This window comes from Gopherus flavomarginatus, chromosome 4 (assembly GCF_025201925.1).
Source record: "Gopherus flavomarginatus isolate rGopFla2 chromosome 4, rGopFla2.mat.asm, whole genome shotgun sequence".
Taxonomy (NCBI): Eukaryota; Metazoa; Chordata; order Testudines; family Testudinidae; genus Gopherus; species Gopherus flavomarginatus.
Window position 1 is genome coordinate 161,642,547 of NC_066620.1, and position 26,762 is coordinate 161,669,308.

Sequence of the window (26,762 nt, forward strand, 5' to 3'; positions counted from 1 at the left end):
TTTTGTTGCCCTCCGCTGGACTTTTTCCAATTTTTTCCACATCCTTCTTGTAGCGTAGGGCCCAAAACTGGACACATTACTCCAGATGAGGCCTAACCAATGCCGAATAGAGGGGAATGATCACGTCCCTTGATCTGCTGGCAATGCTCCTACTTATACAGCCCAGAATGCCATTAGCCTTCTTGGCAACAAGGGAACACTGACTCATATCCAGCTTCCCGTCCACTGTAACTCCTAGGTCCTTTTCTGCAGAACTGCTGCCTAACCACTTGGTCCCTAGTCTGTGGCAGTGCATAGGATTTTTCCGTCCTAAAGTAAGTATAGCTATGGTATAGACCCTCTTATTTCTGGCAGCCCTTGTAAAGGAATCCTCATTGTTACTTGCAGTAAAGCTTAGATCCTAGTGCTTGGCACAACCATAGTACTTGCCTCCAAGCTCATACAGTATTGCCAACGCTACATGTACAAAAATCATGAGTCAGACCCTCCCCCCTCACAATCATGGGATTGGCTTTAAAATAATGAGATTTGGTAAAAATAATACATGTAGGTGAAAGGTGTTATTTGCCTTCTGATTTTTGAAGCTTTAAGGGGAAGCCACCTGCCCCCAAAATGTCAGTGTGGTTTCCAGGATCAAAATCCAGTTTTAAATACACATGCTAAATGCATCCCTCCCACTGGCTTTTCAGAGGGGATCCCCTTACCATCTACTAGCCGCTGGGTATTCTATGCCTCTTTCACACCCATCACTATCCTCTGCACTGTTCTCAGTCTCTTCCTGCTCCTCATATAACTTTTCTCCTCAGACACCTCCTGCTCCTCATACTCCTGCAACCCTACATCTGCCTCATGCTCCTTTTACAGAGTCTCTGCTGTGCCTTCGAGTTCCTGTCTCCTAACAGTGTCCTGGCTAGTATCCCAAGCCAGAAAGTAGCAGGAATCTTGCCTATGGATATGCCTTTGGTTATTAAGGACAGGCTCAGTACCACATCCTGACAGACTGTAGGGTTGCAGGAGTATGGGGAGCCGGAGATGTTTGAAATGGCTACCATTCCCCATTGACAGTAATGGGGAATGGTAGCCATTTCAAATAAGAGAAAATTCACAAGTTGGCAGCTTTTCTTCGTATTTTCATGAGACAAGTAAAAACCACCCCCAAAACCACTAAGGTCATGATAAACTTGTGAGATATAGCAACACTGCCCACGATACACGCAGCATGCTACCAGGCACCAGGGGACTTGTGTACCACAACACTTCACAATGATTCCCTGCAGCAGGTGCAGTTACACTATCTTGTGGCTAAATGACTGAGTTTAACTTCCAGGGCTGTCATTATGCCACTTTTCTTTAGTACTAAATTCACAATTAAAAAAACCCCACAATCTTTCTTCCCATCTCATCACACCTCCAAAGAAAAGGTGATGCTACATAGAAAAATGACCCAACATGGAGGCTATAAGAAAAACAATGTTGCAGGAAACTTTAAATAATGTGAGATTAATTTGTCACACCTATACATTTGTTTTTAACTTTGGTGTCATGATTCTGCATAAAGTGAAATAATACCAGGAAATAAAGTGCAAAATGCAAAGTAAATTTACCAGCTCCCATTGACTAGGTTGATGACTACTTATAAGTGTCACAGGTAGTTTAGGCCTATCTTCATTTTAACCTAGTTCTTGCCTCATACACTTCTTGTTTGTTTATTCATCTTTCACTATCTTAGACTGTGAGCTCTCTGTGGCATGGACTGTCTTATGTGTTATTTGTTTGTATAGTGCCTAGGATAACAGGAAACTGATCCTTATTTAGGATCACTGCACACTACTGAAATAGTGTAATAAAGTGGGTCTAACCAGTATGAGACCCACTATTTAAAATCAGTACTTGCCTACAGTTATCATTTAGTAGTCATTTATAGTACTACATTCAGCCTATCTGCAGAATAGGATTTTTGTCATAATAGCTGGCAAATATTTTTAATGGTTTATACTAAAATGAGTAGCTAGAGATAACGGCTTCCAAAACTGCTAAACTAAACAAGAAGGTTAAGCAAATCAAAGAGAGAATTCAGCAAACTGAAGGAAAGTTCTGGAATAAATTTTACATGGATTGTAAATGTTACAGGGCAGGGACAGTCATTTAGTTTTATGTTAATACCACTGGGTCCTGGTCTATGACTGGGATGCCTAGGCACTATCACAATACAAACTAATAATTAATAAACTGCTGCCCCAGATAAAACACTTAGTGAAAGTAATCTTGTATTTAAATTTAGCTGAGCTGTAGCAAATTATATTGATTGTGGAAATATGAGCATAATCAGAGCCCCATTTGTGAAGGAATGAGTATTGGAAAGTATTGTTGGAAATGAAATGAAATGCTGGAAATTAAATAGGTAGACAGAACGAAGCAGAAAATTAATTGTCAGGCTGACTGGCACCAAGAACAGTGAGACAAAGCTCCTGGCTAAGAAATAAATAAAAAAACAAAAAAACCCTTTTTATCTTTTCTCTGAGGATAGAAGATTTTCATTTCTAACACCATGTCTCTAACAATGCCATGACTCAAACTCAAAGGAAAAAAAAAAGTTAGAGATTTTAATACAGAGCTGTACTGGTTCATGGCAAGGTATTCTAAATCTTCCATTCTGTGGGTAAATTGTTCCAAAATTACCTAAGTGACTTAGGAGCCAAAATTCAATTAACTTTCAAAGTCAGTAGGACTTAGCACTATTTTTTATCCTGGTCTCTGATACACTTTGTGGGTATAGGATTTTTTCTGTTACCCCTTCCCAGAAATGAGATCTCATGATCCAGCCGTCCAAGCCCCCAAGATCGGTTCTGACCCCCCACATAAACACCTCAGCTGCTGAAGCACACTTCTTCTCAGAACTCCGATCTTGTGGGCCCTCTGGGTTACAGTGGAGCTCTCTAGGAACACAGGATAGTTTAGCACAGGGGTAGGCACCTATGACATGCGTACCGAAGTCAGCACATGAGCCAATTTTCAGTGGCACTCACACTGCCCGGGTCTTGGCCACCAGTCTGGGGGGCTCTGCATTTTAATTTAATTTTAAATGAAGCTTCTTAAACATTTTAAAAACCTTATTTACTTTACGTACAACAATAGTTTAGTTATATATTATTAGACTTATAGAAAGAGACCTTCTAAAAACGGTAAAATGTATTACTGGCACGCAAAACCTTAAATTAGAGTGACTAAATGAAGACTTAGCTCACCACTTCTGAAAGGTTGCCAGCCCCTGGTTTAGCACATAATACACAGATGTTGATTCTTAAACTAGTCATCCATTACTTTGCTAGCACAAGAGAAATACAGATAGAGACAAAACAGTAAAACATCAATACACTCTTCCCTGCCTCAGTTTTCTCACCATTCTGAAGCATTTTTGGGATTTGGTCAGAGTCCTCTAGGGTGTCTAGGATCTGCCGCTTCCAATATATGGCCTCTCCTTTGAATCATGGAGTCTCTCTCCATCTCCAGCCAGCTTTCTTCTTCTAGGTCCCACAGTTAAAAAACAACCCTCCTGCTATGAAATAAACCCCCTTTGTTCCTCTCTTCTGCCCACGCTTCTTCTGTTTTGAAAGTTTCTCTGAGGTTATAAACCTTAGCACAGACATCTGGTTTTTTTGTGCTGCTTCTGGGGAAATTCCATTCCTTCAAACTCCAGCCTGCCTTTGTAGAGAAATTGGAGAAAACTGGCTTTATTTAGGATGCAAGGTTTTTGGGGGGAGTGGGCTGTTTTTGGTTCTCTTCATGTTCTCTCTCAAGATCTATTCAGGTGCTGATAGTCTTTTATGATCAGCCTTTTCATGGACAGACATGCGAGTGCCACTGCCTATCTCCTTAGCACAAGGAGCATAAGGTAGAACACAGCAAAATACAGTTATAAGAAATAAGGATAAAGGCAGTTCAAAATCAAACTGGAATTCATATGCTGTATATAGATTCCCAAAAAATTCACACTATGGCTAGGTCACTTGATTACACATGGTTCTCAATGGCCCTACCTCCTTTATCTACAAGTAGAATTGGTCACATACCTGAAAAACTGATCTGTTGAAAAAAGTTATTAAATTGAAAAAGGCAAAAATCCATCAAATAATTTGACAAATAAAATCTGAACACCTCTGCCTGAAGACAGGTAGCACTCAAATACTTGCCTGCATTTGAAAACATCAACTAAATCACTTGTGATTGCTCAGTGGAACATTCAGTTGTAAGTATCCAAGTACATGTACACCAACAGAAAATGGCTTTTGAAAAATAAACTTTATCTATGTAATAACCAAGACTGCTACAAGAACTGAACTCTATTGTACAGAGGTATTTTGCTTTCTTTTTCAGCAGATCACTAGGATGTTGGAGCTAGCTATGCATGGTGTATGATGTAATATAATTCAAAGCATAATAAACAAAACATTTAAAAGATTCACATGGTAAGGTATAAACACCATCATCTCGTTGGAAGGCAAGTTCTCCCCACTGACAAAACATGTAATCCTAGACTATAACCTCCTCTAAGGCCCAGGCAATGTTCCCAGCCTTTCTCTGTTTACCATATCTGACAATCAGAGTCCACAAACTCCAAGGGGGTGAAGAGAAGGTTTAAATGAAGGAAAAAAAGCAGTTGAACCAACTGAGTGCATACCATATGTTGTACTATAAACAATATATCAAGAAAGATTTTTTTATGAAAGATTGTAATTTTCTGAACTTGACAGTCATTATGAGATATAGTTACAGACAATGGTTATGAATCTGTATATATAGAAAACTATAATAATAAATTTCAGTTGAACCTCATAGCAGAGCAGCAAGTAGTCAAGCAAGGAGTGCTACTGTGAGGAGGGCATACTCTTTCCCAATCCTCAGCTGTCCCAGAAACTGCTCAGACCCAATTTCTTTTAGTGCTCAGGCTGTATTTTATTCGAAATCAGGGATCGCAGACTTTGGCCCACAACCTTCCAAGATAAGCACCCTGGCGGGCCGGGCCAGTTTGTTAACCTGCCGCATCTGCAGGTTCAGCTGATCGCAGCTCCCACTGGCCATGGTTTGCCATTCTAGGCCAATGGGGACTGCGGGAAGCTGTGGCCAGTACATCCCTTGGCCCGCACCACTTTCCACAGTCCCCATTGGCCTGGAGCAGTGAACCGCAGCCAGTGGGGGATGCGATCAGCCGAACCTGCGGACGCAGCAGGTAAACAAACCAGCCTGGCCCGCCAGGGTGCTTACCCTGCTGGGCCGCGTGCCAAAGATTGCTGATCCCTGTTCTAAATCCTTCTACCCACACCAATACAAAGCAACATCACAGTTCTAAATCTCTACATCTTTTAACCCTTCTTTACTAGGGCCCTAGTAAGACAAGCAGTCTCCCTTGCAAGGGAACTCTTTCATTCCACATCCAGCTAGTTCTTTCCTCTTGTAATGCCCTTCCTGTCTTCTATCAGGGTAGTCAGATGAGGAGCAAATTGTTCCTTACCTCCCCAGCCTCTCTTTCTAATTAGATAATTATTCAATCAGCCATCACTGGGGGAACTAATTGAGGCTACAGTGATCAGACTGTGACCCACCTGCCAGATTTCAGCACTCTGTCACAGGTACCTCACAAACCCATTGTTTACATGAAAATGGCTGTAAGTAATTATACACTGTGCATCCTAGGAAAGGGCAATGATGGACATTAGAGTTAATTGAAAGAACTCCAAATTGAAAAGGACACTTTTGCTCCTAAGCATCAAGTCAAGAGGGAATTTTCCCACTCTGAATAACCATGTAGGCCTACTTCTATAGGGTCCTGTGAGAGGGTGCCCCCTCTACCCTCCCTACACCCCAGGCCCTCTGGACCTTTTCATTGAGCCCCTGCCCTGGGGACCCACTCGGCCATCCCACCCCTTCACTGTGAGCTGGCTGCACCAATTGCAGCTGGCTCGTTTCTGGACCATGCCAAAGAAACATCTGTACATGCTCGTGCTCCATACCCTTCACGTCCTTACCCTCGTGTCCCATCCTGACAGGAAGGGGTGGGACCTCCTACCACCTCTGGAGAACTGGATAAATTCATGGTAGTGAAGTCCGTAAATGGCTATTAGCTAGGATGGGTAAGGAATGGTGTCCCTAGCCTCTGTTTGTCAGAGGATGGAGATGGATGGCAGGAGAGAGATCACTTGATCATTGCCTGTGAGGTTCGCTCCCCCTGGGGCACCTGGCATTGGCCACTGTTGGTAGACAGATATTGAGATAGATGGACCTTTGGTCTGACCTGGTACGGCCATTCTTATGTGAGGAACCCCGGTGGGCCAGCCTATATGCCTCCCTAGTCCCGAAGCCCACCGGGGATATCAGTTGGCGGTTCCTTCACGAAGCCGTGTGAATGGGCATGTTCTTGGCATGGTTCACCTCCATCCCAGACACCTGCTCCTTTTGCAGCATGAGGGAGACCCTGGTGCATGTGTATCTGGAGTGCACCAGGTTGCAGCCCTATTCTGGCTCCTCCAGAACCTTCTGATGAGGTTCTGGCTGCACTTCTCCCCACACTTGTTTATACTGGCACACCGTATCCATGGTGTCACTAAGTCATGAGACCTCCTTGTCAACCTCCTCCTGGCCCAAGCCAAAGTAGCTGTCTACACCACTAGGAGGAGGATTTTAGACCAGGGAGTACTCTGCAATTGTGAGGTCTATTTCTGCTCCTCCCTGCTCTCATGCATCTGGGAAGAGTTCCCCTCGGTGGCATCCACTGGCTCCCTTGATGCCTTCGAGGAGCAGTGGGCGCTGTCTGGGGTTCTCTGCTTGGTGTCCCTGTCAGGTTCCCTTACTTTAGCCCTGTGACCACAGTCAACTTAGGCGCTGCAAGCCTGGGAGGTGGGAGAAGTGAAGCAACAATGGCGTGCTCGAGGTGCTCGTGCACAGAGCACAAGTGAGCTGCAGCGGGGGCGGGGCGGTGCCTGAGGGTGGGGGGGTGGGGAGCTGGCGTGTGAGGGGCACCACAGGGCGGAGGGGGGAACTGCCGCAGGGGAGGCGCCTCAGGGCTGGGGCATGGTGGGGGAAGGCACAAGATGGAAGTTTCGCCTAGGGCGCGAAACATCCTTGCACCGGCCCTGTCCCTTATGAGTTCTTTGAATGTGTGGATTTTCTACTAAATAATCTTTGTTTATTTTTAATCCCAAGCAGCTCTCTGGTGTGCAAACTGTGTGGAGTTTGTGTGCCAAAATGAGCTGATAATTGGGGGATGGTTTCATGCCTTCAGGGCTAATGAAACAGAGGGTAACAGTTGGAGTTTGTGGTAATTAAGAACGCAGGGAGCCAGGGAGAGTGGATTTAGGGTGACTCGGGACTGAAAGGGCTGTTGGTGTCACTCTGCAAAGAGTAACTGGGCAGGCAAGAACCAAGGTGAGACCTTAGGCTTGCAGGCTGTTTACAGGTATCAGGGATCTGAACCATAGCTGTACAATACAAAGGCCTCCTAAGGTTACAGGGCAGGTGGTTATAGAACCCCTTAGCCATGTGGGTAGTCCCCACAACATCACAATGGCATAGTCAGCACTATTTCAATACGAAAATCCTGACAACGTTGGGCACAGACTCCCAAGCAGTACAATTCCTGGGGAAAAAACACTGTTCAGCACCTCAGCGAATACCCTATGCAAATACTGCAGCAAGCTGAAGGATAAAAGGATACATATTTTTTAAATGACTAAATTACAGTAATTTTCATTCTTCAGTGCTTGAGTTTTTAATGAGAGAAAGAAGATGGGTGAGGTAATACCTTTTATTGGACCAGCTTCTCTTGGTGGAAAAGACAAACTTTCAAGCTTCACAGAGTTTTCAATGTCAGTTGTGTTTGCTTTGCATTTGAGAAAGATTTTATTTGGAGTCCCAAATACTAAACTAATCCCATTTTCAAAGCTAGATTGAAACAGTTGACCAAAAATAAAGGGGGACAGTAACTCTGCTTAGTACAATGAATCAACAGCAGCACAGAAGTGTTAACTATATTTAGGGGGGTAGAATAATAGATATTTTAGATCATACATGATAAAAGTTGATGTGATAAAGGAAGCTCTAAAAACCTAACTATTGAAAGATAAGTAAAAGATTATAAAACAATCTTCAGAGCAAGTTGTTCATATGGAACATTTATGTCATGCAGAAAACTGACTTGCACATAGACACTGTTTCTCTTCTGCTCCCCCGCTTTATTTTTGTTTTAATTGGTGTACATAGTACAGAAGATGTTTGATTTTAAACACAGAAATGTGGCAGCAGAGATTGGAAAGGAACAGGTAGTTATAGAAAAATCAACCTGATAAAGATGGGTGTGAACTTGGAAAGTGCTGAAATAAGGATACATAACATATTCCTGTAATATGTTTTTCCCCCAAACTCTTTTTGCATGGTGAATCTATAACTTCAATTCTTTTCAGGTCATTGATAAAAATAACTGATTATAACTGGTGGAATATATCTACAGTTGCATAACTGGATCCATGCCGTTTTTCATAAACATTTCAACACTTAATAACTGGATGGCAGTACTATTAACAAGGCGCTCAGATACAAATGGGAAGGACACTATAAAAGAACCTGAATAAATAGCAAATGTAACACGGTCTTTAGTACGTACTATGTGTACATCTATCCATCTTTTTGTGCGGCTCCATGTTCCACAAAAACACTAACTGTTCATACTTCTAAAATCAGAATTTTAGCACTAACTGTATAGTATGGCTTTTGCTCAAAATACTGCAGACTGCATAGCTGCCTAATTGCTAAGCAATTCTGTATTGTAGTGGTTTCATTTTCAGACACAAAGCATTATGTGTGTGCAGAGACCATGAGTGACTGTCTCTAAAAATGCCTAAAAGGCAAACTTGATTGAACAGATATCAAGCTCTACTTGAGCTAGAAAAGGCATTAAATGTGGCCTTCTGAGAGTTTGTATAATAGATATAAGTAACATTGTTTAATATCTAATTTAGCCTATTCAGGGAAGACTGTTTTATTTTAAGATTTTTTTGTTATCGCTTATATACACATATAAAACTTACTATGCTTTATATTATTGCCTATGTTTACATATAGACATATTAGTACACTGACTTTTATTAGCACTACAGTGTGTGTCTGTCTGTGTGTGTATACACACACACACACACTTTACATTATAAAAAAGAGACATATTATACATACATGAGTTCCTCTGTAAAACAGTACATTTCCCCCATTTCTTTCTTAAGAAAAAAATGAAGAATTACAATGTATGCTATTTATATTATTCAGAGTTGCATAAAAAAAGATGGCAAAACAGCTAAAGGAAATTGGAAGAGAGGTTGCATTTTAATAATAAAAACTTTCAGAGGCTTTTGAATCTATGTTATGCTACACTGTATATAAGCATGCCATGAATATTAATTTATAGGGATTTTAAATTAATTTGAAGACATCCTTCAAACATAACTTAGTTAACTTGAAAAGTCTAGAAATGGGGGGGGTTATGAATAATTTGTGTTTATATTTAAAAATGCAGGTAATCAATTTCATATTTGGAGTTTCTCACTGTTAAATAGAAATGCAAATAAATATGGACTGAGCCTGCTACTTAATGGGACAATGTCTAAAAAAAATACTATGCGCAGGAGTTTACAGGATCCAGCCTGTAGTTATTAAACACATTATGTCACTTTATATGTAATTTTGCTTTGTGGAGTGCAACTGCTATATAATTTTCTTCTGGTTAAAGTATAGGAATGAGAATCAGGCAATTTGAATAGTGTTCCAATTTCTGCTGCAGACTTGCTGTGTGATCTTAGCTAAACAACAATCTCTGGTCTTGATTTCTGCAGAGATTTGTTATTCACAGATATTCACCTACCCATCATGTGAATAAATTTCAATTTATGGGGTGTTTGCAAATGTTTCACTTTGATTACTTAACTCCTTGCCTTTCGGGATGTGTGATTGTTCACCTAAGTCATAAGCTATTCTTTTTGTTATCCAAGTAGCTGAATAAAACTGTTAACTTGAAGAAGGAATAAAAAATAACCAAGAATGAGCAGTGAATACTCTTGCTCCCAAACATTTGTAACTACAACAATAATTTTGTATGAATAGTTAGATACAAAATAAATGGTACTGAATGAGGAGGAACTGAGAAGACAATCAGAATTCCAATGAATGTATGGGACTTCTATTTTTGCAGCATTTGACCTACTCTAGTTTTAAAGTATATTTTTTTACTATTAAGAGAGGATCTAGTCACTTGCTTATTATTTCTTGCAGAAGCTAGCTCACTCCTACTTAACTTTGACAGTAAATAATAGCAAATATTACTACTAGATACAATTACACTGGTAGAGAGAGTGAGTTACAAAGAATCTTCTGGATATTTTGGAGTGTACATTAGTCAGAGTTCACAAATGTCCAGTTTTGGATCAGAATATCCATTTCCATCCCCTAGCAGATACTGCACTCATATTTTATTGGTAAACTAGTACTATGATGGCACCACCTAATATGAGTTAATGCCACCCACATACATCAGAGCTTATGATTGCTTTGATGTCATCTTTCAATGACATGTACAGAATAAATCAAATTGAAAAAGGTGAAATCCTGGTCCTAATGAACTCAATGGAAGTTTTGACCCAAAAGGATTTTTTAAACCAATTTAAATGAGAGCCGAATCAGTCCCATAGATGTTACAAGCCAGATTCTCTACTGCAGTAGTTTCCCAACTTTTTAGGGTGTATACTCCTTTCAGAATAATGTAGTCTACTGCATACCTCCATCTGAGATAGGGTCATAATATAGCTATGAAAACAAAACAAAAAAAAGGTCTGGAAGGGATAACATGATGCAGTACAACACATAAGCCCTGGAGAGCGTTTCCCCAGAGCACAAATTAAGCACTGCTGCCCCATCTCCCATTGCCCTGAACTCACTTATGCAGCCTTGCACCCCAGGCCTGCCCTACTCCTTGCCTCTTGACTATGATATGTCCCTGACCATTGCACCCTGTGCGGTCCCATGTGATCCATCCATAAGGCCAGCACTGCATCCCCTTGCCCTGCCTGCCTGAGCCTGTGTAGGGGAGTCTGCATAGGTGTGCATCGTTCCACTCCCCTTCCCTATCCAGCATTAAAGGATTTTTCTCCCATACCCCTTGACAAGAGTTTGTGTACCCTTAAGGGTATGCATACCCTAGTTTGAAAACCAATGTTTTATTGCACCAGAGCAGAGAGATGGGGCAGTCAGGGAGATGGTAGCTGCTTCATGACTTTCTGCTCCAGTGCTGGCTCTGGTGTAGATTAAAGAAGCCTAGGGTAGCCCTAAATTGTGCTAGCTAACAGCAGCCTCTAAGACCGCCGACCTCTTTGCCCATGAAATGGCTCTTTCCCTAGGGATTGTGGGGAAGGTGATTTAGAAGCTAGCTATCTTGGCTCTGTGATCATGTGGGAAACATCCTTAGAGTTAAGGCTGGATTTTCTGTTCTGAGTGAGTGTGGCAATGGATAATGAAGGCCAGAGATTCTGGTCCTCTAATAGATTTGTCTATCCAGATTGTTTAATAAACTAAGCATCAAGGCTCCTATAAATGACTTTTTCATCCTGTTTTCTTGACCTCATTTTAGCATCATGTCTTAATTTTCTAGAGGTCTGAACTTAAAATGATTAAAGTGAGAAGATAAATACATACTAATTTTGCATGGTATATTTTTGTAAGTCAACTAAATCTAAAAAGAAATTGGCTTCTCTTTGAACAGTCACCCGAGAGGCTTGCTTAATGACTCTCTTTTGCAACACTCCTGGATTTACATACCAAAACCTCATTTCTAACCACTAAACCAGAAAGTGACACAATAGAGAGTTGCAGTACTTCACAACTCACTGAAAGTGGTCTCTAGCAATAGGCCTTATAGAAAATTATTACCCATTTATAGTATAACATTAAAGACAAATTTCACACCTGGGATATGTGAATTTGGCTCCTGGAGTGTGAGACAAAGATGTATGTTACTGTATAATAATTACAAATTGAATGCAATTAGAAGAGTGACTCAAGCTTTATCACCTATAAAGCATATGGGTGTGTGATTTTTGACCAAATGCGCAGTTATGTTCCTTTAAATGGCAATGCTGCAACTGTAAAATTGTAATTTTACTCCAGATTGCATGGTCACTGTAATTTTTTACTTCCTTCAAGCCAAATCCTGCTCTAAACCTCTCCAGAGGTACAGGAGGAATGAAAAGCAGCAGGATGTTTTCCTGCTGCACTTAAGGAAGTGTGAGCAGCAGAGCAGGATGAAGGAAGGCTGCAGAGGGGTGTGATGGTAGGGCTCTAATACGGACCATTTAACCAGGAAGAAGAGGTGGATGAGGCTTTTTTTAAACAGCTAAAAAAAGTCATCCAAAGCACAGGACTTGGTGGTGATGGGGGACTTCAACTACCCAGACATCTGTTGGGAAAATACACAGCAGGGCACGGATTATTCAATAACTTCTTGGAATGTACTGGAGATAATTTTTTATTTCAGAAGGTGGAGACAACTACCGGGGAGAGGCTGTTCTAGATTTGATTTTGACGAATAGGGAGGAACTGGTTGAGAATTTGAAAGTGGAAAGCAGCTTGGGTGAAAAAGTGATCATAAAATGATAGAGTTCGAGTCTAAGGAATGGTAGCAAGAAGAATAGTAAAATAAAGACAATGGATTTCAAGAAGGCAGACTTTAGCCAACTCAGGGAGTTGGTAGGTAGGATACCATGGGAAGTAAGTCTAAGGAGAAAAACAATAGAAGATAGTTGGCAATTTTTCAAAGAGACATTATTGAGGGCACAAGAGCAAACTAGCCCACTGCATAGGAAAGATAGGAAGTATGGCAAGAGACCACGCTGGCTTAACCAGGAGTTCTTCAATGATCTAAACATCGAAAAGGAATCATACAAAAAGTAGAAACTTGGTCAAATTACAAATGATGAATATAAACAAATAACACAAGTATGTAGGGACAAAATTAGAAAAGCCAAGGCACAAAATGAGATCAAACTAGCTAGAGACATAACGGGTAGCAAGAAAACATTCTACAAATACATTAGAAGCAAGAGGAAGACTAAGAGGGTAGGCCCATTACTTAATGGGAGGCGGGGGGAACAACAACAGAAAATGTGGAAATGGCAGAGGTGCTTAATGACTTTTGTTTTGGTTTACACCAAGAAGGGTGGTGATGATTGGACATCTAATGTAGTGAATGCCAATGAAAATGAGGTAGGATAAAAAGAGGCTAAAACAGGAAACAAGTTAAAAATTACTGGAACAAATTAGATGTTTTCAAGTCACCAGGGCCTAATGAAATGCATCCTAGGACACTCAAGGAGCTGACTGAGGAGATATCTGAGCCTTTAGCAATTATCTTTGAGAAGTCATGGAAGATGGGAGAGATTCCAGAAGACTGGAAAAGGGCAACTATAGTGCCCATCTATAAAAAGGGAAATAAGGACAACCCAGGGAATTACAGATCAGTCAGCTTAACTTCTTACCCAGAAGGATAATAGAGCAAATAATTAAGCAATCAATTTACAAACATCTAAAAGATAAGGTGGTAAGTAATAGTCAGCATGAATTAGTCAAAAACAAATTGTGTCAAACCAACCTGATAGCTTTATCTGACAGGGTAACAAGCCTTGTGGATGCGGCGAAAGTGGTAGATGTGGTATATCTTGATTTTAAATCTTTTGATACTGTCTTGCATGACCTTCTCATAAACAAACTAGGGAAATGCAACCTAGATAGAGGTACTATAAGGTGGGTGAAAACTGGTTGGAAAGCTGCCCAGAGAGTAGTTATCAGTGGTTCACAGTCATGCTGGAAGGGCATAAAGAGTGGAATCCCACAGGGATCAGTTCTGGGTCTGGTTCTGTTCAATATCTTTATTAATGATTTAGATAATGGCATACAGAGGACACTTATAAAGGTTGTGGACAATACCAAGCTGGGATGAGTTGCAAGTGCTTTGGAGGAGAGAATTAAAATTCAGAATGATCTGGGCAAACTGAGAAATGGTCTGAAGTAAATAGGATGAAATTCAATAAGGACAAATGCAGAGTACTCCACTTAGGAAGGAACAATCAGTTGCACACATATAAAATGGGAAATGACTATCTAGGAAGGAGTACTATGGAAAGGGATCTGGGGGCAAACACCTTGTCAGGACTAGGAATAGAATGTCCAGAATGATAACTGTGGAAAGCAGACTGTTGAAACCACTGGCCTCTGACAGTTCCTGCTGAGACTGCTCTTTGCATTTGTTCCTGCTGGGTTGAATTTCTCAGGCCTGGATGACTTGCTCCTCCTCTAGATTTCTTTCTTCCTGAACACCCCCTATCCGGGCAGGGAGTGGAGGGTAAGAGAGGGAAGGCCAGATGATCCCTAGAAACCTGGGCTTGGGTGGTGCTGGCTTGGCCCCAGGTGGGTCCCATTTCCCTCCCCCGCTCTGATAATATCAGATTAGTGGTGATATTGAGGTGGGAGGGAGAAAAAGAAAAGAGGGAGGGAGGGATGGAGAGAATCATGAAGAGCAAACACAGTGACACTAAACTGGAGAAACTGTGAAGGAGGAAAAAAGGAAAAATATCTACAGTCAGAAGTGATAGCTCTCCTTAAGCATTTGTGGTTGCAAGGAATTATCTGTCACATCAGCACTTCTTGAAGATGTGTTTGGATTTAGGTTTGAAATATAATATGAATGAGATGTAAACAAATGCTTGTGATTAAAGTTAAACAAGAACCAGGTAGCTTTTGCGAGTGTAATTCACTGATATTTTCTGAGTAATTTACTCACTTTCTATGTATGAGAAACATCAGTGAATGCTCAGAATCATATAAAATACTAACAAACTAATCTTAGCATCCTATGTAGTTGACAGGTTCACAGACTGAAGAGCATCTGAATTACTAAAACATAACTGCTGCTGGTCTTTCATAAAGCAATATAGACCTGATAATCATCACAATGTTTGCTTCATCCCTTCAAATCCACTGTCTTCTTAGCTCACCGTTTTTCAGTTCATAGAGTTTATTCATGCAGTGGGAAGTCACAATTAAGTCTCAAACAAACCTTGACAAGGGTATTTTTCCCCCCCCCCCTCATAGACAGGCTTTTGCTAGGCTGATTTTTGCATGTAGTGTATTTTATTTTAAGATTACCAAACTTTTTGATGAGGAAATCAGAAAGTACAAGAATGTTTTTGACCAGCTAGTTGACTGCTTAAATACATATTCTTAGGTATTTTTTCTGGACAAAAAACAGGTTTTTATAAATTCTTTTAAAGATACAATTACACATTTCTGGATATTTTTCAGCAAGTATTCATGCAGCTTTTTAACTCTTGCAACATAGTCACACTAAATTAAATTAAACTACCTAGGTATTGCTTAGTACTACTACTATTACTACTATTGTATGTTAATAGTATTAGTACAGTAGTGCTAGAGATCTGTTGACAGTTGCTGATACTTTTTACAGTTGAGCTCACAATTAGAGTATGTGAAAGTTCATAAGATGTTACAATAACCTATTATAATTAATGTTGATGTGAAAAGGTGTGAAAGGGAGACAAAGACTGAATTAGTCTAAACAAAAAGGCCTTCTGATATAACTGAAAGACTCTGATGAAGTCGTGCTTGGAAAAAACAGAAGATGTAAAATTGGAAATTAATGAACCAACATTAGTATGTCAGTGTGACAGTCTGTATCCCTGTTTACCTTTTTTACAAAACTGTAATAGATTTTGTACAAAATATGCCTTATGAGGTATCCTTTGAAAACTCAATCTGCTGATCATTATTGTCCAGGTAAAATGTATGTGGCAATATTGTATGTAAAGTTGTAAGATTGTACTGTATGACATTCCTGAGACATGTTCCAAGTTTTAAAAAAGCAGGTGCAAATCTGTTCCTCGGAGACAAAAGGCAAGCTGATTCCTCAACAAAATCTAATGGACTATCACTGGTTAAGCAGTCATTCTTTGGCAGGAAAAATGATATGAAAGAGAAATCTATACTCTAGGCAAAAAAACAGTAGGGCGTTCCCATCCCCACTGATTCATCTCCAGCTGAGGTTCAGGAGACAGTTTTCAAAGAAAAAGAACTATAAGAAAGGGGGCTCCTCTCTTTCTCTCTGCTCAAAGGCATCTATAACACTTGAACAAGGAAAACACTGGAATGGGGAAGGGGTCCTGGCTGAAAGGATTCCAGCCAGCAAGACTGCTAAAGCATGTGGTAAGAGACCTTTTGCTTTGAATTCACATAGCTTGTAAAGTATTAGTGCATTTTACTTTTTATTTCTTTGTAACCAATTCCAACTTGTGCCTCATTACTTGTAATCACTAAATTTATTTTTCTGTAGTTAATAAACTCATTTTATTGTTTTATCTAAACCAGTGTGTGTTTGGCTTGAAGTGTTTGAGGACTCCATTTGAGATAACAAGATTTGTGCATATCATATTCTATTAATGAAATGGACTTTCTGTGAGCTTGTATTGTCCAGGAGGATTCTGGCCAGTACAAGATGCAAGTTTGAGGGAAAGTCTGAGACTGGGAGTTTGATTATGTCATCCTGCAGTGTAATTCAAGAGTGACTGGCAATAGCACTCATACAGTATAGCAAGGGGTGACTTACGTGCTGGAGGCTGTGTGAAAGCAGACTAGGAGTGATTGCTCTCACAGTGAAGAAGCATAAAAGGCATCTCAGTGTGATGATGTTCCTTTTGTCTTTCAAATGTTGTTGGTGCTGTGAGTAGAGATGAAGGGAGAGAGATGATGTGTCCTCTGTTCTGCCTTCTTATAATATTTCTCTTCAAGAATCATCTCCAGCTGGGGTTCAGGTGACAGCAAGTCTGTCTGCCAATATGTAAGTTTCTCACTCACACCCTTCTTCCTGCCAAAGAATGGCCACTTACTCAAGTGGACTATAACTGGGTTATGTTGACACCTGGCTGAGGTGCTGGCTAAACTTTGTCCCTGAGAAACTGTTTTGGGCTGCTTTTCTAAACTTGGAGCATGTATTAGCAATGTTCTACAGTAAAATCTTATAACTTTACATACAATTTTGCTACACACATTTTAATAGGACAATAATGTTTAGTAGATTATTAGTTTTCAAATGATACCTCAAGGTGTACATTGTACAAAGTTTATCATAGTCTTATAGGAGTGGTGACCATAAGGGTACAGTCTGTCACACCCATCCATTGGATTAAAGCAATCATTTATCAGAAAAAAAACCAAAAACATTTCTTTCCATGCCTTTCCTTGGCAGCATGACTGAAGATCCTGTCTGCTGCTCAGACTTCTGATAAATGCACAAGAACAGGCTATGTCTGCTCTTTAAAAATAGTTTTGCTATGAAGATGTCTAACATGTTCTTCACTATGCCTCTCCTGAATGAATGAATTTGTATTTATATCTATATATCTATTGCACATCAAGACAAACTTTTTCAGATTATCCAAGCAAATTAGCCTCTATACAATTTCTATAACATTTCTAGGAATATGTGAATTACTATTTTTCTTAATACAAGTTGTCATGATTCCTGGGCTCTATTCCTGGCTTTACCATTGACTTGCTGTTTGAACTTCAACAAATCAGTTAATTTCTCCATACCTCAAGTTACCTGTCTGTAAAATGAATACAATATTTACCTACCTTACAGTGGTTTTACTTTATGGTTTTGTAAATGCTTCTAAAATACTGTACTTCTAGAAGCTTAGATAAGAGTTGAAATAGCACTACAAAATGTTATTGTTATAGTGGGCTTTTGAGGGGTTGTCAAAAGCCTTACTTGGTAATTGTCCTTCACTGGTTTGCTAATATCAGAGAATTCTAATATACTTCTTATTGTGCCAAGATTCTAGGCCTATGCATATTAACAATTTTAAAGGACTTTATGCACTGTGTCTTTTCAACTGAGTGACTGGACTTGCAACATCATTGGGCACATGATATCTGATCTAGAGAATGACTTTTCATAGTTGTTGAACCTAATCTTTAAACAAGCACACAGTACTAGCCTCAGCATGTCATAACCCTCTATTCCATATCTCCAAGTCTGGAGCCTAGAGTAGAAATACAAAGTTCTTCTTCGAGAGCTCGCTCATATCGATTCCAATTAGGTGCACGCGCACTGTGTGCACATTGTCAGAAGATTTTTACCCTAGCAACACTTGGTGGGTCGACTGGGCTGTCCCCTGGAATGGCGCCATTATGGCGCCGGATATATACCCCTGCCAACCCAGCGGCCCCTCAGTTCCTTCTTACCGCCCGTGACGGTTGTTGGAACTGTGGAGCGCGGCTTTGCTGATCTCCACTTCCCTAGCTTACTCGTTGTTCTTTACTGTTAATTGTGTTTATAGTTTGAGTTTTTACACTTGTAGTTAGTGTTAGTTGTTGTATATGTATAGTTAGTGTATATAGTTGAGGGGGGATCGGAGATTAGCCCCTTTCCTCCACTCCGGTGCCGGGCTCATGCCCAGGTCACTGGGATTCAAACCATGGTCAGCGTGCCAAAAGCCGACGCCAATAGGGGATCCTCACGACTCCTGCCTCAAGTGCCTAGAGGAATCCCACCTTCCTGAAAAGTGCCGCATCTGTAAGTCATTTAAACCGAGGACAAAGAAGGAGCGGGACTTTCAACTGAAACAGCTCCTCATGGAGGCGGCACTTAGCCCTGCAACGTTGGTACCGAGCGCTCAACAGCCTGCATCTGTGAGGAGCGCTCCTTCAGCTCTGGACCGCTCCGGTGCCGCGAAGGAGCCACGGCACCGACCCTCACCAGCACAAACGTCTGCTTGGCACCGCTCCCTGTCCCCGCGGCCCAGGAAGCAGCACAGTGCTCCGGCTGCTTCGGCACCACCACAGAAGGAGCGCCCGTCGACGACGGATCGCCAGGCACCGTCATCTGCCGTGGCACTGCCGAGTGCGGCACCACCGAGTGCGGCACCGTTGATTCCGGTCCGCAAGGGCTGTTGAGTCCTGTACCCGAAAGCTCCCCGGCTCACACCATGGTTGAGTTCAGTCTCCCATCCATGCCAGAGACCTTCTCCACGGCACGGGAGTTGATTGTGATGACGGAGACCGCGCTGCCTCAACCCCCCGCACCGCTGGTGCGGGTCATCCAATCTATTGGCAAGCCTGCCTTGCTGAGACCGCCCTCCATGGGAGCCGCTGAGGGGCATCGTTCAAGATCTCGGTCCCACTGACGATCTCGGTCATGCCGCCGATCCCGGTCCCGATGCCGCTCGCAGTCCCGGCACCGCTGTCCATCACGGTACCGGTTGCACATGCAGCACCGCTTGGCCTCCCGTTCGCCTGCCAGATACTCACGGTACCGATCCAACTCCCGGCACCATTCATGGCACTGCGCATCTCGCAGCCGTTCCAGGCGAAGGGACTCGAGATCCTGGTCGACCTCCTGGCACCGCTACAGTCGCAGGTCCCGGTCTCGCTCGCAGGACCGTTATAGCTCCCGGTACCACTCTCTGGTACCACCCCGGGAAAAAGCAACCAGAACCCTGGCTCCCTCTCAGGGTCTGTCAGCACCGCCGTGGCCGTCGAGACACACATCAGTGTCATCACAGGCTGGTAGCTCTTCCTATCCACAGGAACGTGACTCGGATGTCTCCAGCCATATATTTCCCGAGAGCCAGAGCCACGAGCAAAGACCACATCACTGGTCCTTCTGGACACCGTGGGCATAGCACCAAGCACAAGGTGCTCCTTCAGTGGTTCCACGATCGGCCCCGTCAGAACACCGGGTGCCAGAGGTGACAGTAAGCCGTCCCCCTCCATGGGCACGGATGAGGCTCCAATACCACCTGCAGATACCCAGGTCTCACCTGACGCAAATGATGCTCCTCAAGAACATGAGCCCCCACAGGACCATCTGGTCCCTGGCCTCTCCTCTTCCTCCTTGCCAGACAAGGCAGTGGTGGGAACATCCTCCTCAGGCCCTCCACCAGTTGATCTAAGGGCCCATCAAGACCTCTTGAGATGAGTTGCTCAGAATATGAACTTACAGGTGGAGGAGGTCCCTGAAATAGAGGACCCTGTAGTGGACATCCTTTCGGCTGATGCACCTACTAGAGTGGCTCTCCCGTTTATCCGCACCATACAGGCAAATGCGGACACCATTTGGCAATTATCAGCCTTGATTCCTCCCACAGCCAGGGGAGTAGAGAGAAAATACATGGTCCCCTCAGAGGGGTATGAATATCTCTACACTCACCCACCTCCTTGCTCTCTAATAGTGCAATCAGTGAACGAACGGGAACGTCATGGCCAGCAAGCCCCGGTTCCTAAGTCAAAGGAGGCTAGGCGCATGGACCTCCTAGGCTGCAAAATATACTTGGCCGTGGGGCCTTCAACTTAGGGTGGCAAACCAACAAGCCCTCCTAAGTAGGTATAATTTTAACATGTGGACATCCTTGGGGAAGTTTACGGAGCTTCTTCCCCAGGAGTCCTGTCAAGAATTTACAGCCTTACTTGAGGAAGGTAAAAAGGTGGCAAGAACCTCCCTCCAAGCCTCTCTGCATGCAGCGGACTCTGCAGCCAGAACTCTGGCGTCAGGAGTGACGATAAGGCGTATCTCCTGGCTCCAGGTATCAGGCCTTCCTCCTGAATTACAACAAACTATTCAGGACTTGCCCTTCGAAGGCAGGGCCTTTTCTCAGACAAGACTGACCCCAGATTGCAAAGTCTGAAGGACAATGGCATCACAATGCGCTTGCTGGGGATGCACATGCCAGTGACCCAGCACAGGACCTTCCGGCCCCAGCCACACTGCCCTTATGCCCCGCCTAGGCTGCGTCAGGACTTTAGCAGAAGGCATGGTAGAGGGAATCGTCGGAGGCAGTCTGGCCCTCAAGGGGGTCAAAATCAAGCCCCCCCTAAACACCAGCGGGGCCTAAGCAGAACTTTTGATGGGACGCGCGAGGACGGCCCACCAGTTATTTTCCCGGATCCTTTGCCTCCATTTTTCAGCTGCCTCTCCCATTTCCTCCATGCCTGGTCCCAGCTAACTTCCGATCTCTGGATCCTGCGCACGGTAGAATGGGGATACCACATACAGTTTGTTTCAACCCCACCTTCCCACCCTCCCTCCCCGTCCCCATCCCTCTTCAGGGACCCCTCTCACGAGCAATTCCTTTTACAAGAGGTCCAGTCACTCCTAACCATGGGAGCCATAGAGGAGGTACCAAAAGACATGAATGGCAAGGGGTTTTATTCTCGCTACTTCCTAATCCCCAAGGCAAAGGAAGGTCTACGACCGATCCTAGACCTGCGAGAACTCAACAAATTCATGATAAAGTTAAAGTTCCGCATGGTAACCTTGGGGACCATTATCCCGTCCCTGGATCCGGGAAACTGGCATGCTGCCCTCGATATGAAGGACGCATATTTCCACATCACAATTTACCCACCACACGCAATTTACCCATCTCCGTTTTGTGATCAACCATCAACACTTTCAGTTCACCATACTTCCATTTGGCCTTTCTACGGCCCCACGAGTGTTCACAAAATGCACGGCCGTAGTCGCCGCCTCCCTCCAGCATAGTTGGGTACACATCTACCCGTACCTTGACGATTGGCTCATTCGAGGGACCTCCCAGTTACAAGTGTCACGTCACCTGTGCATCGTCCAAGACCTCTTCAGGAGTCTAGGCCTGATGATCAATACAGAGAAGTCTACTCTGACACCCTTGCAGAGAATAAACTTCATCGGAGCGGTTCTGGACTCCAATCTGGCCAGAGCCTGCCTCTCGCAGTCGCGTTTTCAAGCAATGGCTACAATTATTCGAGGACTTCAAACCTTCCCGACAACGTCGGTGCGCAACTGCCTCAGCCTAGTAGGTCACATGGTCTTCTGCACCTTCATGACCAAACATGCCAGGCTATGCCTCCGTCCCTTTCAAACCTGGCTTGCTTCAGTATATCGGCCACGCAGGGACAGCCTGGACTTGGTGCTCACTATTCCCTGGAAGGTTCTGGACTCCCTAACCTAGTGGCTAAACCCCACTCTAGTCTGTGCAGGGATGCCATTCCATCCACCGAAACCCTCGATAGCCCTAACTACGGACGCATCATCTCTGGGTTGGGGTGCTCACCTCGAGGGCCTCTGCACTCAAGGCCTCTGGTCAACTCAAGAGCTAACCTTACACATCAACGTGTGGGAGCTCAGGGCGGTCCGCCTAGCATGCCAGGTGTTTTGAGAGCATCTCCAAGGCCGTTGTGTATCAGTGTTCACGGACAACACAACGGCCATGTTTTACATAAACAAGCATGCTCCTCCCTCCTTTGTCAAGAAGCCTTCCACCTCTGGGACTTTTGCATAGCCCACTCGATTGATTTGGTAGCGTCCTTTCTCCCAGGAGTCCAGAACGCTCTGGCGGATCGCCTCAACAGATCTTTCCTGTCTCACGAGTGGTCAATTCATCCGGATGTCATCCATTCTGTTTTCCAGAAGTGGGGGTTTCCCCACATAGACCTCTTTGCCTCCCGAGAGAAAAGGAAATGCCAGGTGTTCTGCTCCTTCCAAAGATGCTCCCTGGGCTCTCTATCAGACGCTTTCCTCATCCCGTGGAAGAAGAACCTTCTCTACGCCCTTCCACTGTTCCCGCTGGTCCACAGAGTCCTACTCAAGCTTCGCAGGGACAGCGCCCACCTGATCCTGATTGCTCCAGCGTGGCCGAGGCAGCATTGGTACACCATGTTGTTCAACCTCTCAATGGCAGACCCAATTCCCCTGCCACTCTGGCCGGATCTCATAACACAGGACTTCGGCAGACTTCACCATCCGGACCTGCAGTCTCTTCACCTCACAGCATGGTTGCTGCGTGGTTGAGCCAGTTGGAGTTGCGTTGCTCTGCCTCGGTCCAGCAGGTGCTCTGGGCAGTAGGAAGCCTTCCACTAGGATGACATATCTGGCCAAGTAGAAGCGTTTCTCCTGCTGATGCGCTCAACATAACTCAGTCCCCAGGCAGGTGCCAGTTCCTACTGTCTTGGACTACCTCTGGTCCCTGAAAGAACAAGGCCTAGCGGTCTCTTCCATAAAGGTGCATCTGGCAGCCATCTCCGCCTTCCACCCAGGGGAAAATGGCCGGTCAGTCTTCTCTCTCCCCATAGTTTCAAGGTTCCTCAAGGGATTGGAACGTTTGTACCCACAAGTTAGACACCTGACCCCTACCTGGGACCTCAACCTGGTGCTAGCCAAGCTTATGAGTGCTCCTTTTGAACCACTAGCCACCTGCTCGCTGCTGTACCTTTCTTGGAAGACAGACTTCCTCGTCGCTATTACTTCGGCAAGGCGAATATCTGAGCTTCGGGCCCTGACAGCGGACCTCCCATATACGGTGTTCCATAAGGACAAGGTACAGCTGCGACCACACCCCTCCTTCCTCCCTAAGGTGGTGTCTGCCCTTCATGTCAATCAAGACATCTTCCTTCCAGTCTTTTTCCCGAAGCCACACCCATCGCGTTGGGAACAACAGCTGCACACCCTAGACGTTCGCAGGGCTCTCACCTTTTATATCGAGAGAACAAAACCTTCTGAAGGTCGCCTCAGCTCTTTGTAGCTGTGGCAGACCGGATGAAAGGCCTACTGGTCTCATCCCAACGAATTTCATCTTGGGTAACGTCCTTCATCCGTACATGCTATGATTTGGCTCACGTTCCGGCTAGCCACCTCACCGCCCATTCTACTCGGGCTCAAGCTTCATCTGCCGCCTTCCTGGCCCATGTTCCCATCCAGGAAATATGTCGGGCAGCTACCTGGTCATCGATTCACACTTTTGCCTCACATTACACATTGGTTCAACAATCCAGAGATGATGAAACATTTGGCTCAGCAGTTTTGCATTCTGCAACATCTCACTCCGACCCCACCGCCTAGGTAAGGCTTGGGAATCACCTAATTGGTATCGATATGAGCATGCACTTGAAGAAGAAAAGACGGTTACTCACCTTTGTAACTGTTGTTCTTCGAGATGCGTTTGCCGACCCACCGAGTATTGCTAGGGTAAAAATCTTCCCATGAACGTGCACGCAGTACGCGCACACCTAATTGGAATGGATATGAGCAACACATCTCAAAGAACAACAGTTACAAAGGTGAGTAATCATCTTTTTTAGTTGCATGAAAGGGATTGATGAATTTTGTTACATCATGTTCTGTATCATTCTGTCCCATACTATCAGCTGTCAGCATTTAGCCAATGGACTGGAAAATGACTATATAAATACAACACTATACCAGATAGTCTCAGTCCAATTTCCATTTAGACACTAATGTGTATCACAAATAAAATGCTAAATTTTTTAACCAAACAGATTGGTTCCATATTTTAATAACTCTTGCCCTTCAACTTTAAGGCAAAGCACATTTTCAACATTCCATTAAAGATGTTCTATAATAGATGATGATCGGAGCTTTATTTTTCTTAGAAAAGGGTGGTAAACAGGATGTTATTAGCTAAAGGCTAACAGGCATTTTGTGTTCTGCTCTTATGGAAAAGTCCTATTTAATGGACATAAAATTCTATAGATCTTCATTAATTTCAATAGGGTTCTGTAAAAAACGTAACCTATAGAATTTGATAGAGAATTCTATCCTTCCTGCAGGATTTCTTGATCCACCCTCTAGCATGGATATATTTCTCTATTAATTTTATAGGACGGTTCAAAAATCCTATACAAGGCAATCATTCTCTATTAATTTCTGTAAGACATTTTTATGCAGGTGTCCAAACTGCAATCACAACCATACTAGTTCATTTTCCCCTTATTTTCAATTCAGGCCTTGTCATTTACATAAATAATGATATTTAACACTATTTTAGTGCTTTACATTTGTAATGGCCCTCACTCGGGGGTTGGTCAGGAAGCGTGGCATAGTGATCAGGCCTAAGACCCATGACCAGTAGGGGGATTGTTGGTAGGGGAGTCCAGGCCCTCCCATTCTACCCAGGGTCCTTTGGGGCTACCAGTGGTCTGGCAACTGAAACTCCCCTCCTTGGGCCACTTCCTACCGCTTCCCTGCCCCTGGGCCAGCTCAGTTCAAAGCTTTCCACTGCTGGAGTAGTCCAAACAAAGAAAGATAAAAAGGGATTGCCAATGTCTGTATGCAGGAGAGAGGGAAATGCTCCCTCTGACTGTTTCTGAGGTGGGTCCTCCCTTCCCTCAGGGAGGGCCCTTTGGGGCAGTTATCTTAGAGATTTCAGCCTTCCCTCTGTTCTGCTCTGCTCTGCAGGAGTTGCAGTTTGCAGGTCTGCTGTCTTCCAGGTCTGCCTCCAAATGAGCTGTTTCCCTGTCTTTTAGTTGGTCCATCTGGTGGAGCATTTGCTATAGGTATAGTGAGGTGAGGCAGAGCCTAAAGTAATTACTTAACTCCTTGTTGCCCAGCATGGGGTTTGTACACTCCTTCACAATATCTTCAGAATGCTATTTTTATATATATATATAAAAACCTCACAACTCCCATGCGAGATGGTACCTAGCATAAGCCTCCATTTTTATAGATGAGTAAACTGAATGCAGAAGTTGAACAGAGAAGTTAAGTGAATTACCCCAAAACAGACAGAAAGCATCAGAACCAGGATTAGAACTCAGGAGTCCCTCAATCCCATTTAATCCACTATACCACACTTTCACCATTCACAAAAATGGTAAAGGGCAAAATAAATAACTTACAAACAACATGGGCTATAATCAATTGAGCTGAAACATTGAGAATGTACAGTATGTTTTGTGACTTTCATATCTGTTATGTTTATTCATTTTTTTCCATTTTTTAAAAATATATCCATATAATAACATTGCAGCATTATCACGCTGTGTCACTCTGAGCCTGGTACGTCTACACTGCGACGTTGTCGACAAAACTTTTGTCTTTCATGGGTACTTAAAAAAGGCCCCTCCCCCCCACGAAAGACAAAAGTTTTGCTGATGCAAGTGGCTGTGTGAACTCAGCTTTGCCGGCAGGACTGCTCTCCTGCCAACAAAGCTATCACCGTTAGCGGGGCCAGAAGTATTTTGTCGGCAAAAGTGCTGACAAACTACCGACAATGTTAACACAGCCTTGTTGCTAAAAGCCGTGTAGTGTAGACAAATCCTAGAGAGAATGTCTGTTGAGCTAGTGTGAAGTGATGGAAACAGTTACAAAGATGGTTTACAGTTTTTTTGTTCAAAATATCAGTGTCAATCATCAGTGCAATTCATGGTCTATTACTGTCCAATTTTTAAGGCCTCAGCTATTTTGACTTTACAAATTTCATCCCTATGGCATGTGGCTACAGTAGGGCATATTGCTATGCCATGCAAAGATTCCTAGACCACTGTTATGTCAGAGGTAACTCAGCAAATCACCATCCTTGCTCTACAACTAATTTGCATGAAACAATTTCATTGGTTGTATGAGAGCAACTATGGAGATAGATAACACTTGGCCCAGCTGCCACACCTGTGAGATAGCATATGCTTTCAGCTACTAGTTTTATATAATGAATACAGATTCAAGACCAACAAAAGAAACAAGGCCAGATCATGAGGTACCATACATATATCAAAATAGAAGCACATACAAAACTGTCATACTAATGATGCCCCTTGATTTAGAATGGCCCTATCTTTCTCTCTCTCTCGCTCTCCCCCGCCCCCCCTTTATCTCAGTATACCTTAGGACA

At 43.4% G+C, this 26,762-nt stretch overlaps 1 protein-coding gene across 1 annotated transcript in view; it reads left to right on the plus strand.

Annotated features, from left to right (window-relative positions):
* The first annotated feature begins 16,232 nt into the window (after positions 1 to 16,232).
* COL9A1 (collagen type IX alpha 1 chain) overlaps positions 16,233 to 26,762 on the plus strand; it is a 140,419-nt gene continuing 129,889 nt past the window's right edge. The window contains exon 1 of the mRNA XM_050950725.1: positions 16,233 to 16,302. Within this exon, the coding sequence (XP_050806682.1) occupies positions 16,298 to 16,302 (5 nt within the window). The 5' untranslated portion in view covers positions 16,233 to 16,297. The remainder of the gene's footprint in view (positions 16,303 to 26,762) is intronic.